This window comes from Perca flavescens, chromosome 8, assembly GCF_004354835.1.
Source record: "Perca flavescens isolate YP-PL-M2 chromosome 8, PFLA_1.0, whole genome shotgun sequence".
In the NCBI taxonomy this organism is placed as follows: domain Eukaryota; kingdom Metazoa; phylum Chordata; class Actinopteri; order Perciformes; family Percidae; genus Perca; species Perca flavescens.
The window spans coordinates 11,495,233-11,511,304 of record NC_041338.1 but is presented as its reverse complement, the minus strand read 5'-3'; the positions used below and the strand labels follow the sequence as shown (position 1 = coordinate 11,511,304).

At 40.8% G+C, this 16,072-nt stretch overlaps 1 protein-coding gene across 1 annotated transcript in view; it reads right to left on the bottom strand.

Moving 5' to 3' along the window:
- The window catches only part of tango6 (transport and golgi organization 6 homolog (Drosophila)), a 38,289-nt gene extending 23,714 nt beyond the window's left edge, over positions 1-14,575 (bottom strand). Inside the window, exons 1-11 of the mRNA XM_028586213.1 lie at positions 14,284-14,575; positions 12,632-13,290; positions 12,427-12,549; positions 11,623-11,782; positions 9,669-9,775; positions 8,410-8,572; positions 6,861-6,928; positions 3,969-4,081; positions 1,366-1,542; positions 946-1,072; positions 1-151 (exon numbers count right to left, since the gene is read on the bottom strand). The exon at positions 1-151 is cut by the window's left edge and continues 53 nt beyond it. Of these exons, the coding sequence (XP_028442014.1) occupies positions 1-151; positions 946-1,072; positions 1,366-1,542; positions 3,969-4,081; positions 6,861-6,928; positions 8,410-8,572; positions 9,669-9,775; positions 11,623-11,782; positions 12,427-12,549; positions 12,632-13,290; positions 14,284-14,335 (1,900 nt within the window). The 5' untranslated portion in view covers positions 14,336-14,575. The remainder of the gene's footprint in view (positions 152-945; positions 1,073-1,365; positions 1,543-3,968; positions 4,082-6,860; positions 6,929-8,409; positions 8,573-9,668; positions 9,776-11,622; positions 11,783-12,426; positions 12,550-12,631; positions 13,291-14,283) is intronic.
- Positions 14,576-16,072: the final 1,497 nt, after the last annotated feature.

Genomic DNA, 16,072 nt, shown 5'->3' with positions numbered 1-16,072 from the left:
CCAACACCTGAAGCAAAGCGAGTCTCTGGCCTTGCCTCGCAGCTGGGCCCAGCAGCTGCTGCTCCACCTCCAGGAGTGTCATGGCTGACACGTCCAACTCCTGCTCATCTTTCTTCTCTTCGTCTGCTGCAGCTGCCCAGCTGGCCAGCTCCTGCAAGAGAAGCGAGTAAATGATGGACTGTCAACTGAGGTTACCTTCTCCTATCATGTGGAAAGAACAAAGCACTGAAACACTGTACAATAAAATACAACTTACACACACACTACAACCACAAAATTACCACAGAGGTCTATATAAACATCTATGCCAGTATTTGTTACACTAGACTGAATCATGTTTTACAGGATACCTGCCTGACATCCGGCGCATGGCTCACCCACGCATCCCTCACCTTCCGCTCACTGTGTGTTGTCATTCTCAAAATCCCTTCGCTTCGGGAAAAAACAACAAACTTCGAGCTAGCAAGCTACATGCTGAAAATGGCAAGTTCTGAAGAAAATTTGGATCGTGGAACAAGGCAGGCCTGCTTGGTTCTTTCACGGAATGATTGTTTACAGCATTTACTCTCCAACTTTGACGTTTTGGGGCCGATCGGCTGAATTGCTGTGGAAGAAGTACAAACGGCGATACACTGCTTTAATTAAATGACTTGACCACCCAGCTACTTTAAAAAGCTCACGTTACTGTATTGTGTGAACAGCTAACTTCATTTTATATTGTATGTAGAGTTCCTACAAGTTCCTTCCCGAGACTATTTTGCAGAGCCGCCGTCGCTGCGTCCGGAGTTTAGCGCCGTCCAAGACGACTGGGATTGGTTTAAAGAAATGCAAACAAGCCAGTGTTTTTTTTTCTCTTATCCTGGAATGTATCTGTGGTGTAGCCAGACCTTACTCCACAGTGCTGTGGAAATAGGTCTGGCAATGTGAGACTAGTGTACACCTTACCTGCAGCAGGTCCAGGAAGAAGTCTCCGGGCAGGTCAGAGTCTTTGAGTTCAGCCAGCAGCTGCATCAGACACTCCAGCCTCCACTGCTCTCCTGACAGCTTCTCATACAGAGCATCGTCCTCTTCACTGGGAGACAAAAAGAGAGAAGTGATGGAAGACACCGGGGGAATGAAGAGAGGCAAGTTATACTAACAGTCATCATCGCAGTGGAATGAGATGAATAAAGTGTGGCTCTTTAACTGTTGCCGATTGGCCCAAGACATGTTAAAAAGGAACTATCCTATTCTGCATTATTCAGAATAAGCGTGTGTGTCCTTTCTTAACAACACAAAGACGGTGCTCTTTCACAAAGATCAGAGCATGTCCATTACACATACATAGATTCACATAAATCACGTGCGTTTCTGAGTGTCAGTTACCTGCAGCTCTCTCTGGAGCTGAGCCTGGCTCCTCCATCACTGCCCGGGGAGAAGTGGAAATCTGCTGCCACCTCGTTCTTGTCTCCCTGCAGACCTGCGAGCTGCCTCAGTGCTGACAGGGCTGCAAGCGTCTCAGTGTGGCTCAGGTACCACAGCAAAATCTCCTGACAGGGGGCGCTGTTGAGCACAGAGCACATTCATACAGCTCATTTTTATGTCTTACTTTAGAGCAGATTGACTACGATTCACGTATACTTTACATTTTTGCTGACTATTTTCCAAAGGACACTACTCTAACTGATTTCCTGCCAGAAAGCGTTTTGGTTAGAGGCTTAATATAAGTAATCATTCATGGTGAAAACAGTGTCAGTTTTCTTGCTCATTCATATTTTTCTATCTGTTTTTTTTTTTTTTATTATAATCACGATATGAGGAAATGCCGTTTTAAGCAAGGACTGTTTTGAAATTTCTCCAAAATGGAAAATACTACTTCCTGGCTGTTATTCAATATTTCTGTTATTGCTAAAAAAAAACAACAACATTGCATCAGTCTGTCTCTCAATTCTTTGACTTCCCTATCCTGTCTTGAAAACTTAAATTCCAAAAAAAACACTAATGACCAATCTAGAAAGTGCAGAAAACAATAAAAATATACATGGTTTGTAGTTAATAGGCTAAAACATTAGCCTGACATGGTCATACTCAGATTCTAGTCAGAATGTGAACTTCCCGACCTCGAATGTTGTGGGCGGGGCTAAGTTTGGCTACTAAAACATGGTACAGTCCTTCTTGGATGACTCAAACACTTACTTTGTAAAGTTAAGGATTAGAGCCCAACCGATAAAGGATTTTTAAGGCCGATATCGATACAAATATTTGGGGATTTAAAAATCCGATATTCCGATATATATATATTTTTTTAAATCCAGAAACGCGTAACAAAATATAAACAGATTTCCCTAACATTAGTTATTTGTAGTTATTTATGAGCCCTCACTAAAATAATATGATAATGCAGTTTAAAAATAAACTTGTTTGTTTTATTGTCACAACAGAACAGAGAACATCAAAATATATTAAAGTTCTGATAAATAAAATGTATAAAAATACAAACTTAAGATATGAAACTTAAAGTGCCCATATTATGGAAAAAAAAAAACTTTCTGGGATTTGTGGGTGTTATTTTGTGTCTCTGGTGTTCCACACGCATACAAACTTGAAAAAAAAAAAAACATCCATGCTGTTTTGAGTGAGTGAGTTTCTGAATGTGTCCTGTCTTCAGTCTCCGGGTGAGCTGTTCAAAATCTGCACAGCTTTCTACGTCACTAGCAGAGACGACGTGGCATGCTAGCGCTAGCATGCTAGCTCGTTCTCAATGGCAAAACACTGCTACAACACACACTAGTTCACCATAATCTACAAAAGAACTACTTGCATGTCCCTGTTCTGCAGGTATTCCATGCAAAGTTGGAAGTGCGCCCTCGTTTAGAAGAAGTCTCCCGGCTAATCCTGCCTTGTACAGGCCGAAGTTGGAGAAACAGCTAGCTAGCTCATGTAATCCTTACCTAGCTACTGTGCATGTGCACCTCCCAACAAAGATGGGATAGAAGTGAGATGCCTCACTCGGTAGCTAAAACACACAGGGTGAAAAGAGAATGTGCAGCAATGTGCAGTACAACAAAAATATGGTGTTTTTTGAAAATTACACCATGTAAACCTATTCTGATATAACCTCTAAATACAATTATGAACCTGAAATGAGCATAATATGGGCCCTTTAAATTCCTTTGAACAAAACCACAATAACAACCAAAAAAATCAAAGAGTGTTGCCAACAGGGACGTTGTAAAGTGCCCTCTGGTGGACAAACTATGCAACGCAAACTAGAGCTGAAGATCTCTGCCCGTTCGGTCTTAATTTCTATAATTTTACACGGGCTCAGGCTTGCGCTCCAGGTTACGAGGTAAATGAGCGGTCAGGTGATGCGTTTCGATTAGCGTGTAGATGGATGCTGAGGAGGGGAAACAGAGGCTGGCCTCTGGAGGACTTATTTTATTTCTTTGTTCCAACTTCCAAGTGGCCTATAGCCTACATTAGTAAAAAATTTATAAATGACTCATTCTTGACGAAAGACAAAAGAGCTGTGTGCGTGCCCGATCGCAGTGTGAAGCGTGTGTCCGCGCTATTCTCCGACATGCACTCTAATCACTGCTGATAGACGGCGTTTTGTACAGTCGGGCTGTAAACGGGTTCGGGCTTTTAAAAAGCTGTCAATCAAAATGTACTTGTCAGGCTCGGGCCAAATTCTGTTGGGCTCGGTCCGTTAGAGCTGTTATTGGGCCTTAAAAGTTCGGCCCGATAACAGCTCTAACGCCAACACTCATAACATGGTTGAAGGGTGTTTCGTCCGTTTTTATTTGATTTTTTAAATATTAATTTATCGGCCATTATAAATGCCGATAACGATAGTTTGGAAAATGCCTAATAGCGGCCAATAATGTCGGCCAGCCGATATATTGGTCGGGCTCTATTAAGGATGTTTTAGTTGTTATTTTTGAGATACTTGTACATAAAAATGCAGCTAATAACACAGAAAACCTTACCGTAGATGGGAGACATTCTGCTTGGTGAAACAGAAGAGTGTGAAGATAACAGGAAGAACTTGTTCTAGGGCTTTGAGAAGAGAAGCTGATGGACTGTTTCCAACCACCCAGATCTGACAGCAACAAGAGACACAAGAGCAAAGAAAATTACACCAAAAACACTGAGAGGCATAAAGCATTAATTAGTAAGAAAAATACAGTGTTAGCAGGGAACATCAGTGAGTATGAATACATGCACACCAATATTCCACTATTATTCAGAATATGACAATATTCCGAATTTGATACAGGTCATGTAAACAGCATATTACAGTGGGATATTCTGAATAAGGTCTTTTTCCGAATATAGCATTTTCCAATTAAGACATGTGGGATATTCCAGTATTATTCAGGTTTTAGAGGCATTCTTTGGACATGTATGCAGCGCTTTCGGAATATGCGTCTCAATCGGGGGGTTTACCGCAGTTTACGGCCTCTTGCCTGTTTACGGCTTATGGTCAGCTCTGTGCGTTGCTATGGTTGCTGTACACAAACCAACAGTTTGCAGGGCTGCAGACCCGATAAGAAGGAGAAACACAGCTACTTTTAAACATTATCAAAGACTTGGCTATCAACAGGTTTTTGGATATGCGCACACATCGCTACGCCGACCTTTTCAAGAAGCTGGTTGAAGGAATTAAAGAGGGACGCTGTTGTGTTTGCACGGTCCAACAAGTCCGCCACCGCTGGTAAAATTATTTTGCACTGCAGCATGTAAACAGGAATATTAAGGCAAAAGGCTAATTTATTTATAGAGCACCCTCTCATACACATTCATGTCATTGAATGTGTATTGCAACGTCATTCAAAGTGCTTTACAGGCAAAAAGCAACAACAACAAACATATACTGAAAAGACAACACATTATTTAAATGTACGACAAAGTTTTAAACAAAAATATTAAAATAATTAAAAGTACCGTCAGACAAGACTAATTAAAAGCTCTGGAGGAGAGAACAGTCTCTAACTTGAATTTAAAAGTGGTAACAGTTGGTGCTTGCCTCAGATCCAACGGAAGCCGATTCCAGCAGTGGGCAACATAATGGCCAAAGGCCGTTTCCCCACTCTTGGAAAGAACTCTGGACACCACCAACTGACCAGTACCTGCTGATCTGAGAGATCTACCCGGCTCATACTCAATGCTCATGCAAGGATTTCAGAATTCAGAAAAGTGCTCTCCTCTTGGTATTAGTCAGAATTCTAGCAGCAGCCTTTTGAATGATTTGCAACTGTTTTATGGTCTTCTTGGGAACGCCAGTAAGAAGTGCATTGCAGTAGTCTATCCTATACAAAATAAAAACATGAATAATCTTTTCTAGCTCTTGTTTGGACATAAAGTTTCTGATTCTCGCTATGTTTTTGAGATGCCAGAATGATGACTTTGTTACAGCTTTAATGTGATCACTAAAAGATCTTCATCAATAATTACACCAAGATTCTTGACTTCGGTATTTGTTTTTATTCCTCTAGAATCAAGGTACTGTAAGTACTGAGTGCCAGCCTACCTTTTTTATTGCCAAAGAGAATTATTTCAGTAGAGGAATATTCACTTTCATTAGCCATGTAAAGAACTTAGTCACCATATCGTCTTTTTCGGAATATGGGCAAAAACCAGAATATTATGTGCATGTAAACGTAGTCCGTGTTACTACGTATACTATGCCAAAACCTAATAAACACTAACATCTGAATGAATATAACCATTATTATTCAGACAACTTCATTTAGTTTGCTAATGCAAATGCCTGTCTTGTTTACAAAAAGTCCTCAAGGACAGACAACAAATAAATACTATGAATTGTTAAATACTATAAACACAGTCCATTTACATTCAATCGCTTTTAATGGACTCATGTTATCAGGGAATTATGATCAACTTACTGTATTTTTACAGAATTAAATGAATATCATTCATACAGTATATATCATTTTATATACTTTTATTATTCAAAATGACACCATGCAGAGCAGTGAGCATGGATTGGATTCTTGCATATTTTAGGAAATATCACTAAATGTCACTATACAAAAATGTCATTAGAATATTTTCCTCCAATATACATAAGGTACTGTCAAGGAAACTGAGACATCGTGGGTACATTCTCGTGGTTTATGGTCTCTTTGACTACACAAAGTCCATAAAACCTTAATTAAGAATACTGTATGAGCTATGGTCATTACAATGAATCAGTAACTATGTTTACATGCACATATTACTCCTCTTTTTGCCCTTATTCCAAAAAAGACAATATTCAGACTAAGCTGGGTACATGGTTAATGAAAATGAATATTCCACTAATGTTCCCGTTTACATGCAGCAGTGCAAAATAGAATTTTTTCTATATAGAATTTGTTTGGACTTGTTGGAATGTGCGGAACAGCGTCCCTCTTTCATTCCTTCAACCACCTTCTTGTTGCGAAGTATGCGCATATCCAAAAACCTGTTGATACATAAGTCTTTGAAATGTTTAAAAGTAGTTGTGTTTCTATGGGGCTTTTGTTTTGGGCATGCATCTCTACCGCAGCCTTGCATCATTGGCTAGTTGGTTTGTGTACAACAGCCATAGCAACGCACAGAGCTGACCGTAAGCCATAAACAGGCAAGAGGCCGTAAAATAGGGTCGAGTATCGTTTGGGTATCAAAAACCCGCTTCTAAAACCCAAATAATACCAACATATTTGCACGTCTTAATCGGAAAATGCTATATTCGGAAAAAGGTCTTATTGGGAAATAAACGGAAATGCGGTTTACACGACGCGTATCAAATTCGGGAATATTGTCATATTCAGATATGAGGGTGCATGTAAACATTCTAAGTGTAGTAATTAGTGGATGCCTTTGGGTGTCCTCACCTTGTATACATCATTCACACAACGTGTCAGCTCCCACTCCTCCACAGCAGCTTGGAAATGCCCTTCATCTGAAAAACACACATATGAACCACAGTGTTCAGCCCTGTTGGTATCTGACGGATCATCCATCTGCTGTTATGGATCTTTTTCACAGCAGACATTTTGACTTGTCATAGTAGGAAAAGCACAGCTGAAATTGATAACCTTAACTATGGCTCAATTCCATCAAGTGTCCCAGTGAGCTATTTCAGTGAGTCAGCATGCACAATACCAGGACCTCTCCTAAGTGGAATGCAGCCATCATTAATGGTGTTGAATATACCTTTTCCTACTGTGACATGTCTGCCGTAAAAAAGGTCTATGGAGACAAGGTGATGCTAGCTAGCAGGACAACAACTACTGTCTGTTCTCCTAGTAGAAAATTCATATAAACACAACCTGCACATCTTGTGTCTTGAGTATACATGACCTGTATAGTAGGGCTGAACAATGAATCGTTTTCAAATCGAAATTTGCTTTTTGAAAGAATGTGATTAGCTAATCGTGCAGACCACGATTAATCAAATGTGCGATACTTAGTTGAATGTCTGGTGTTACATTTGGTTTAACATGTTTTTATTCCTCTTCATTATTATATGATATATATTATATTATTTTTTTTTTACAGGCTAAATGCTGGAATAAAACTGAGGCATATCAGACATGTCAGTTTACAGGAAAGTACTGATATTTTTTATTGGAAGAGGGTTTTTTTTGGGGCATTTTCGGCCTTTATTTTTAACAGGACAGCTGAAGACATCATAAGGGGGAGAGAGAGAGGGGGAATGACATGCGGCAAAGGGCCGCTGGGCAAAGTTGAACCTGCGGCCACTGTGTCAAGGAGTAAACCTCTATATGTGGGCGCCTGTTCTACCAGGTGAGCTAACCAGGTGCCTGGAAGTGTTTTATTTTTATTTTTTATTATATCTTTAGCTTTTGTGATAAACGTTCTGTCTGACTGTTCAATGGTCCAGGCTTATAAAAAGAAAAACACACTTGTTGCTGGCAACTCATATCTTTGTTCTCATCCCTGCATAAGAATATAGAGCAGTTTTGATGGGGTCTCATGTTATAATACTACATGACATGTTTTATCTATTACACAGTGAATATTGAACATAAGATATACTTCTTTTTTTTTTTAAATCGCAAATTGAATCACAATTGCAATATCTGGCAGAAAAATCACAATTAGATCCCCCCCCAAATAGTTCAGCCCTACTGTATAGCATGTAAAAATATGTAATATCTTTTTTTGTAGACAGACTCCATTTCTCTTGAAAATGTATTGCATGTAATAACTAATATTAATTATAATAATTGCCTATATACCAATTTTCTGTAAAGCAATTATCTAACTAAAACAGTAGTTTCCAAAGCTGGAAGATGTTGTGCAACTTTAGTCTCTGGATCCAAAGACCTCAGAACTCCTCTTTGATTTGTACTACTACTAACTCTGCTTTGATCTGAACATTTTAAATCGTATGGATAGGATGGCCACGTGACTGACTGGAAGCAGTGGTACAGCGGTGGAGAGGTGTGAGCAGAGGAGTGAGCAAATACTGCTGGGCAAAGCTGGGCTTCTCCTGCACCGTGAAGAGCACCGCCCTGGTGGCCACACGCTGAAACTGCTGGGCTGTCAGCTTGTCCCTGAAGTGCAGGAGGTCAAGGATCTAGACAACAACAACAACAAATACACTTCAAATGAACAGAGCACGTAAATTTAGCATGGATTCCGTTAAAGCTTTAGTGCGTAACTTCTCCATCTTCGTCCGCTTATCCGGTGTCGGGTCGCGGGGGGAGCAGCTCCAGCAGGGGACCCCAAACTTCCCTTTCCCGAGCAACATTAACCAGCTCCGACTGGGGGATCCCGAGGCGTTCCCAGGCCAGGTTGGAGATATAATCCCTCCACCTAGTCCTGGGTCTTCCCCGAGGCCTCCTCCCAGCTGGACGTGCCTGGAACACCTCCCTAGGGAGGCGCCCAGGGGGCATCCTTACCAGATGCCCGAACCACCTCAACTGCGTAACTTTTTGATATTAATTAACATCCGTTACATTCAAGCCATTGCCAAATGAGTTGCTACAAAGCTAATTAAGCCTATCGCGCTGCACGGTCACGAAAGGCTTGCATCATGTGACTGTTTTGTTGTCATTACTTTGAATTCCTCATGGGGGCCGTATAAACTACGCACTATAGCTTTAATGTGAAGGTAGCTTTATTTAAAGCATTCTGTACACCGCTATGATACTGCCCACTTGTGGCATTCTTACAGAAAAAGGAACATGCAGAGACTGAACGTAGCATATAATGATGGCATGAGACTGCTTCTTAAACAACCAAGATGGTATAGTGCTAGCCAAATGTTTGTTAGTGTTGGTGTGCCCATCTGTTCCGCCATTATAAGAAACCTTATTTATCGACATATGTGTAGGAAGTCAGTCTCAGAAAACAGAATAATACAAGCTTTAGCCAACACATGACATGTTTTAGATTGGGATTGGGCCTCAGAGTTTTCCATCTCAGGGTTCATCAACTCAAGAGTTCAGGGTTAGGCTCAATGTTTGTTAAATCTGCTTTCTGAAACAGGGCCCAGGTTAGGTCTGTAGCATAAGTTGCAATGGCGACCTAGCCAGTTGAAAAGAAAGCCACCTTCATAGCTTTAGGCTCATTATACCTCGCACACATTTGTGTGTGTGTGTGTGTGTGTGTGTGTGTGTGTGTGTGTGTGTGTGTGTGTGTGTGTGTGTGTGTGTGTGTGTTGAGCTGACCTGATGACAGACTTGTCTGTAGTAGGTGTCTGCTGAGGCAGACTGTTGCGGGCAGGTCACCAGGATCCTGGCCACACCGTCACATTTTCTCCAGTCTGACTCGCCCCCTAGAGGACAGAAACAGCGTTTCAGTTAGGTTTTGGATGCTGTACATTCAATGTACTCTATGAAAAGATGAAAAAAAAAAAAAAAAAACTTACATACAAAATATTACGGCAATTAAATAATTGAGGAAAGCACTGAGTACGATTAAATGCACACTAATATTTAGAATATGACAATTTTTCAAATTTGATACGGGTCATGTAAACGGCATAGTCATAGTCAGTAGTTGTTGTCCTGTTTGTCCTGCTAGCTGTCATCACCTTGTCTCAAAAACAGCAGATGGATGATCAGTCAGACACCAACAGGGCTGAACACTGTGGTGCACGTTGTGTGAATGATTTATAAAAGGTGAGGACAACCAAAAGGTATCCACTAATCACTACAAGGAGTTTGTTTACATGCACACTAATAGTCCACTATTATTCCAAATTTGACAATATTCCGAATTTGATACGGGTCATGTAAAACACATATTCTGTTTGGATATTCCGAATAAGGCCTTTTTCCAAATATAGCATTTTCCGATTAAGACGTGCATTATGCCGATATCATTTGGGTTTTAGAAGCGGGTTTTGGGAAGAATTCTTTTGGCTTTTGCTATCGGAGAAACAACACAGACGGGACTTAATGCTGCTTTCAATTAAACTCTCTAGTGGTTCTTGTTTTAGTCATTTAACAGCAATTGACTGGTGAAATAAGTTATTGTTTACGGCTGACGGTCAGCTCTATGCGTTTCTATGGTTGTTGTAACTAACCAACTAGCCAACGATGCAAGGCTGCGGTAGAAATGCATGCCCATAAGAAAAGCCCACATTTCTGGTCACACACAAAAGACTTGGATATCAACAGGTTTTTGGATATGCGCAAGCATTGCAACCTCGACCTTTTCAAGAAGGTGTTTGACGGAATGAAAGGCTGTGTTCGCACGGTCCAACAAGTCCACCACCACTGGAAAACCTTTGAAAAAGTCCTGTTTTTCATCGCTGCATGTAAACGGGAATATCAGGGCACTCACACTTGGTTCATTTAAAACAGTAAAATGCGTTTCATTTGACTAGGCTGATCTCTTTGCTTTGCGCCCGGTACGCTAAACTGTGCCCTGCCCCGCTTAAAACGTAATACATCTAATATGTGTTAATATGTATATAACATACAGAAATTAATAACCAATACATTTAATAAAATTGATTAAATTCTGAGGGACCTAAATAGAATAGAATGTAAAAAGGGAAGGTGTAATAAGCAAATGCTTCAACCTACACCTTTTCGGTCAGTACTGATTAGAAACGAGTTAAGAGGACACCGTATGAATTAAGGTGACGCTTTGTTTTTGTTTTGCTTTACCATTTATGTGATGTATATCTATGTGATTGAAATAAACTAACTAAATAGATTGGCCAGGGCACGGTTCGGTTGGACTCAGGCACTGTACACATCAGTGTGATCACTAAACGTGCCCTGGGTCTGGTTCTGGTTCTTACGTTGAGATGAACAGGAATCGTAGTCGCCGAGTCCTATGACGTGTAAAGTGTGCTCTGGCCCTGAATGTTTTATTACAGTGTGAGTGCAGGCCAGCTGGGAAGAGGGGACAATCATGCTCTGGCACGGTTCAAGGCAACTGGGCCAAGTGTGAGTACACCCTTAGTGGAATATTCATTTTTATTAGCCATGTAAACAGCTTAGTAGGAATATTGTCCGTTTTGGCGTAAGGGCAAAAAACTGAATAATATGTGCATGTAAACGTAGTCATAGTGTGATCGAGACAGATTAATCGGTGAAACTAATTAAGCAAGTTCCAGTCAGACTGTGCTCCTGACTACTTTTTCCTTCTTCCCTCATTCCTTCTCACCTGTTCCTCCCTCCAAGATGGCTCTGACTACAGCCTGGACACCGTTAGGCTGCATCAGGCGCTCAGACAGCAGCTGACCACACAGACGCCTCAGCCAGGTGGGAGCTGATCCCAGAGCTGCCCTGCTGCTGGAACCGCTGGAGCTTCCCACTGCAGCAGACTGGAAGGAGGGACAGCACACATAAAACGAGGACTCAGACATGCAAGCCTTACAAACACCTAAAATGGGAAATCTAAAAAAAATCTTGACACAATTTTCTTTATTATTTTGGTTTATGTAACGTGGGGAACTCTTTGGTGTCATGTGATAAACAAACACGTAGGCTTACCAAGATCAAAGTAGAAAAAACGGCAGTCACACAACATCTAAAAACTGGCCTTGGATCAAAATCATATTGCTGCTCACTCACTTCCCAGTAAAGTTACAATTGTTGTCACTTCCACTTATAATAATAAGGTGCACTCAGTGTGACCTGAATGTGAGCAACTGGTTATGGGTAATGTGGGCATGCCAGCTGAATAATAAAAGGTGCCCTGAATCTTTGAAGACTAGTAGCACTATGGAGCAAAAATCTATATGGAAACTCAAAAGTTGTGCACCTTTTTTAAATGTCTTTGCTGACCATTCTTTTAAAGGGTAACTACCGTTTTTTTCAACCTGGACCCTATTATGTTTTTGTGTCTAAGTGAGAGATGGGAACAACAATCTTTGGCATTGGTCCAGTATTATTATTATTATTATTTTTATTTTTATTATTCCAGCCATCACTGCCATAATCCTACACCAAACCTAGACATGCACACCTGTTTGGGTCCACCTTGAAGGATCAGCAGCTCCTTGATAACGATTGGCTGGTAGACTTTTCCTAAAAGGCCTCCGAGGGCCTTCTTGCAAGTTTGACGTTCCTCAGCACTGAGCTCCTGTATCTAAAAGGTTTGCAAAAAAGAAAAAAAATAGATGACCTGCATCAAAAGCATCTTCATCAAAATCATTTCCAGAATGCGTTACCTTCTCCTCTTCTGTGCCGCTTCTCTCTGCCCGGTTTGGCTGGTAGCCAAGCTGGCACAGTGCTGCCATCACATCTCCCAGATGTCGTGTGTAAACCAATGTGGCGAGGGATGACAGCTCCGCCAACTGCAATAGGACATTTGTGGTGGTAAGAAGGCGGCGTCCCACTGCTGGCACCGGCCCACTGCGGACAAGTTTTTCCACCATGGATCCAAATGCTGACCTGCGACCCAGCGACACACCCACTCCAGGGGCCAAGTATGGGCAGAGCCCCAGAGAAACCACAAACTGAAGAGCTGCTACAAGCGTCTTCTGCTGGGTGACACTGAGGACATCAGGAGGTAAAGGTGGAGCCGCCTCAGGGGTGCGTTGTTTAGCTGCAGATGGAGTGGGGTTCTGCTTGAAACGTTCGAGTTCAACGGACAGGTGTCGTGCCAAGGTGAGGAGCAGTAGGAGACACTCCTGGACAAAGCACCATGTGGCATCTTTTGTATCGCTGGAGAACCAGTCTGCCGCCGCCATCTCCTCCTCCCTCAGCCTCCTCACCTCCTCGAAGCTGCTCTCACTCTGTAGCTGCTCCTGGAGGACGGCTGTGTTGGCCCGAAGCACTGCCAGGAGAGCCTCTTGGGGTGAGGACTTAGCATCTTGCACAGACGCCTCTACAGACAATAACACACAGAACATCGCATTGTGGATTTTGTATGACTAATTCTGTACAGGATTATGCTGTGTTTTCCCTCAGTTTGTGGAAGACTTTTTACAGTAGGCACGAGCATTTGGTGGGGGGTTTAGGCAATTTACCCATATATTTTGTGCGTTTTTGTGTCTCTTTGTAGTTGTGTCTCTTTTTTGGTCATTTTTGTTTTCTTTGGGGTTGTTTTTGTTCTCTGTTGTCATTTGGCATCTCTTAGTAGTCAGTTTGTGTCCCTTTGTATCTCTTTTTTACCTCATTTTGGATCGTTATTATTTCCATATCTGTGGCTACACAACGTTGAAAAAGCTAGAGAAGGTAACAAATAAAGTCTCACGACAAAACTTAAAGCTAAAGAAGTCCAACAACAATCACTGGATCTGAGAAAAGTCTTTTAGTTACATTCAATAGGTTTAGGTGGTTCCGAAAACGGATCGGGTGCTGCACCTAAACCTTATAATGGCAGGGAAAACCCTGGGATTGTTGATTGTATGTAGCCTGATTTCCAGTGCTACTGACAAGTTGTATCACACGGTTTGTAAAGTAAAACTGTCCACTAGCAACACGCACCATCAGGGATACAGACAAACGGTAGTTGACAATAAAAAAGAACATGAATGTGTTAACGGATGCGTAGTTTCGTGCTGAAATTCCATAACTTGGGGACTTGGCACCGCTGTGTGAACACAGTGACCGATAAAGCTACGTTAACGTATACTAAATACATGCATTACAACCTAAAGTTACTACGAAGCACTTAGCGAAGTTATTTGAAATAACGTTAAAACTGCTCACGCTCCTCGTCATTTCTTAAATGACCGTCCATATAGAACCGAAAATGCTATCCATTCCAAATCATGCTATCTTATGTCAGTAACGTTAAATGGAACGTTACGGTTATCACCAGTTAAGTTACCTTCAATATCCTCGGGCTGTCAAACTAAGTTATCTTGCTACTTACCACCAAGAGGTTTTGTAAGGATATTTATCGCTGAGATGATAGCTAGAGTCATCTCGCCATCACATAGACAACTAACTTCACAGTCATGTACACATCTGGATACGTTTTCAGCACTTGTTTCTGGTCATGCTGGTCATGCTGTGGCTGTGCTAACGCTAGCTACATGCTAAAAACATCTCAAAATGGCGCTGAAATTGTACGTCAACACGTCTCGTCACGTAGACACCGCATTGGCTACTGTTGTAGATTCGAGATGATCCAGGTCGATCCAGGTCATCCAGGTCTGCGCATAGACAGTAAAATAGATGGACATAGCTACGCCATAGACTTCGACGGAGACCAGTGAGGTAAATTAGAAGCGTAACTGTCAAGGAATGCGGTTAGTTTTTGATGCAATTCCCACTGGGATTATAATGTTGTTAAAGGGTAACACTCCCCCACAACCACTTACACATCTAATCAAATTAGCTGATACTACTGTGGGTGGTTTGTGCTTCTCAGTAGAAAATCACAATATTAGAAAAATTACAGCTTTATTCCAGACTGATATTGTTACTATTCCCTATGTTATTCCATACTGGAATGGTATAGTAGAGAATATTCTCTGGAAGAAAGTGTGGTCCTTACCTTTTAAATACCTTGTTACTAATAAAGTGAGATAAGTTTCATTAGAACTAATACACAGGTTTTACCCAGCAAAATCCTTCCTTAAAAGATACAAGCAGGATATTGAGTCTAACTGCTTGTTTTTTTAATAGTACTGATGAAAACGTGTCAAATCTTTTTTTGGAGTTGTCCCCATACAGTAAAATTCTGGTCAAAGTTAATAAAATTCATTCACACAGTATTAATCCCAGATTTTTCATTTTGCTTTAAGGATGTTTTCTTTGGTATGTTTGACTTTGAAGCTGACTATGAAGTTAAACGCTTCATTATAAATCTTTTATTTCTATATGCTAAATACCACATCCATAGGAACAAATTCAGTGGTTCAAAACCATTCTTTTCTGGTTTTATGACTGAGTTTAGAAATTACATTGATTCAATTAAGTACTTAAAAAATACTAAGGCCATAAGAACTCTGGTTCTATATGAGTCGTGTGTAACCTCAAAGGTTTATTAATAAGGTTGTTTTCTTTTTCTCTGCCTACCAGCCTGTCCCAGGCCTATTTTGACTGTAGCTGTACCCCTGTATGTTGTGTATCTGATATAATGTTGTATGTCATTTGTTCTGTGTAGTTTGTGTTGTATTTGACTGTAATGATTTGTATAAATTAAAACATTTAAAAAGTCAATTAGAAGCACTTTTCCGTTGATGGCTGAGCATACTGCACAACTTCAAACTGAGCTTGATGACGTAGATGTGACGTGAGCAATTTGTAAGGTAGATGTGCCAAGAGAAATCTGAATCATTCCGAATCTTACAGAGATTGTGAGTAGGAGCTGTCCATGAGTGTAGGAGCAGGAGCAACTTTTGGCAAGTATTCTGATTAATTATTTTGTCATTTTGCATAGTATTTATTTTAAAATATAACGCCAGTACGCCATATTAAGTTAATGCATAATATTAAGAAGTTATGTAAAATGATATTCAAGAACTTGTGATATGAATTCATACCCAATAGGTATAGGAGATAACATGCACAGGCTAATTATTGCTAACTAAAATGCTAGTTAACATTAGTTATTAAACTTAAACAGCTAATGTAAGTCAAAACTGTCATATTTATTTAACCGCCGTAGGAGCACATATTTAAAATATCATTTAAGAAGATAACATGCTTGCTGG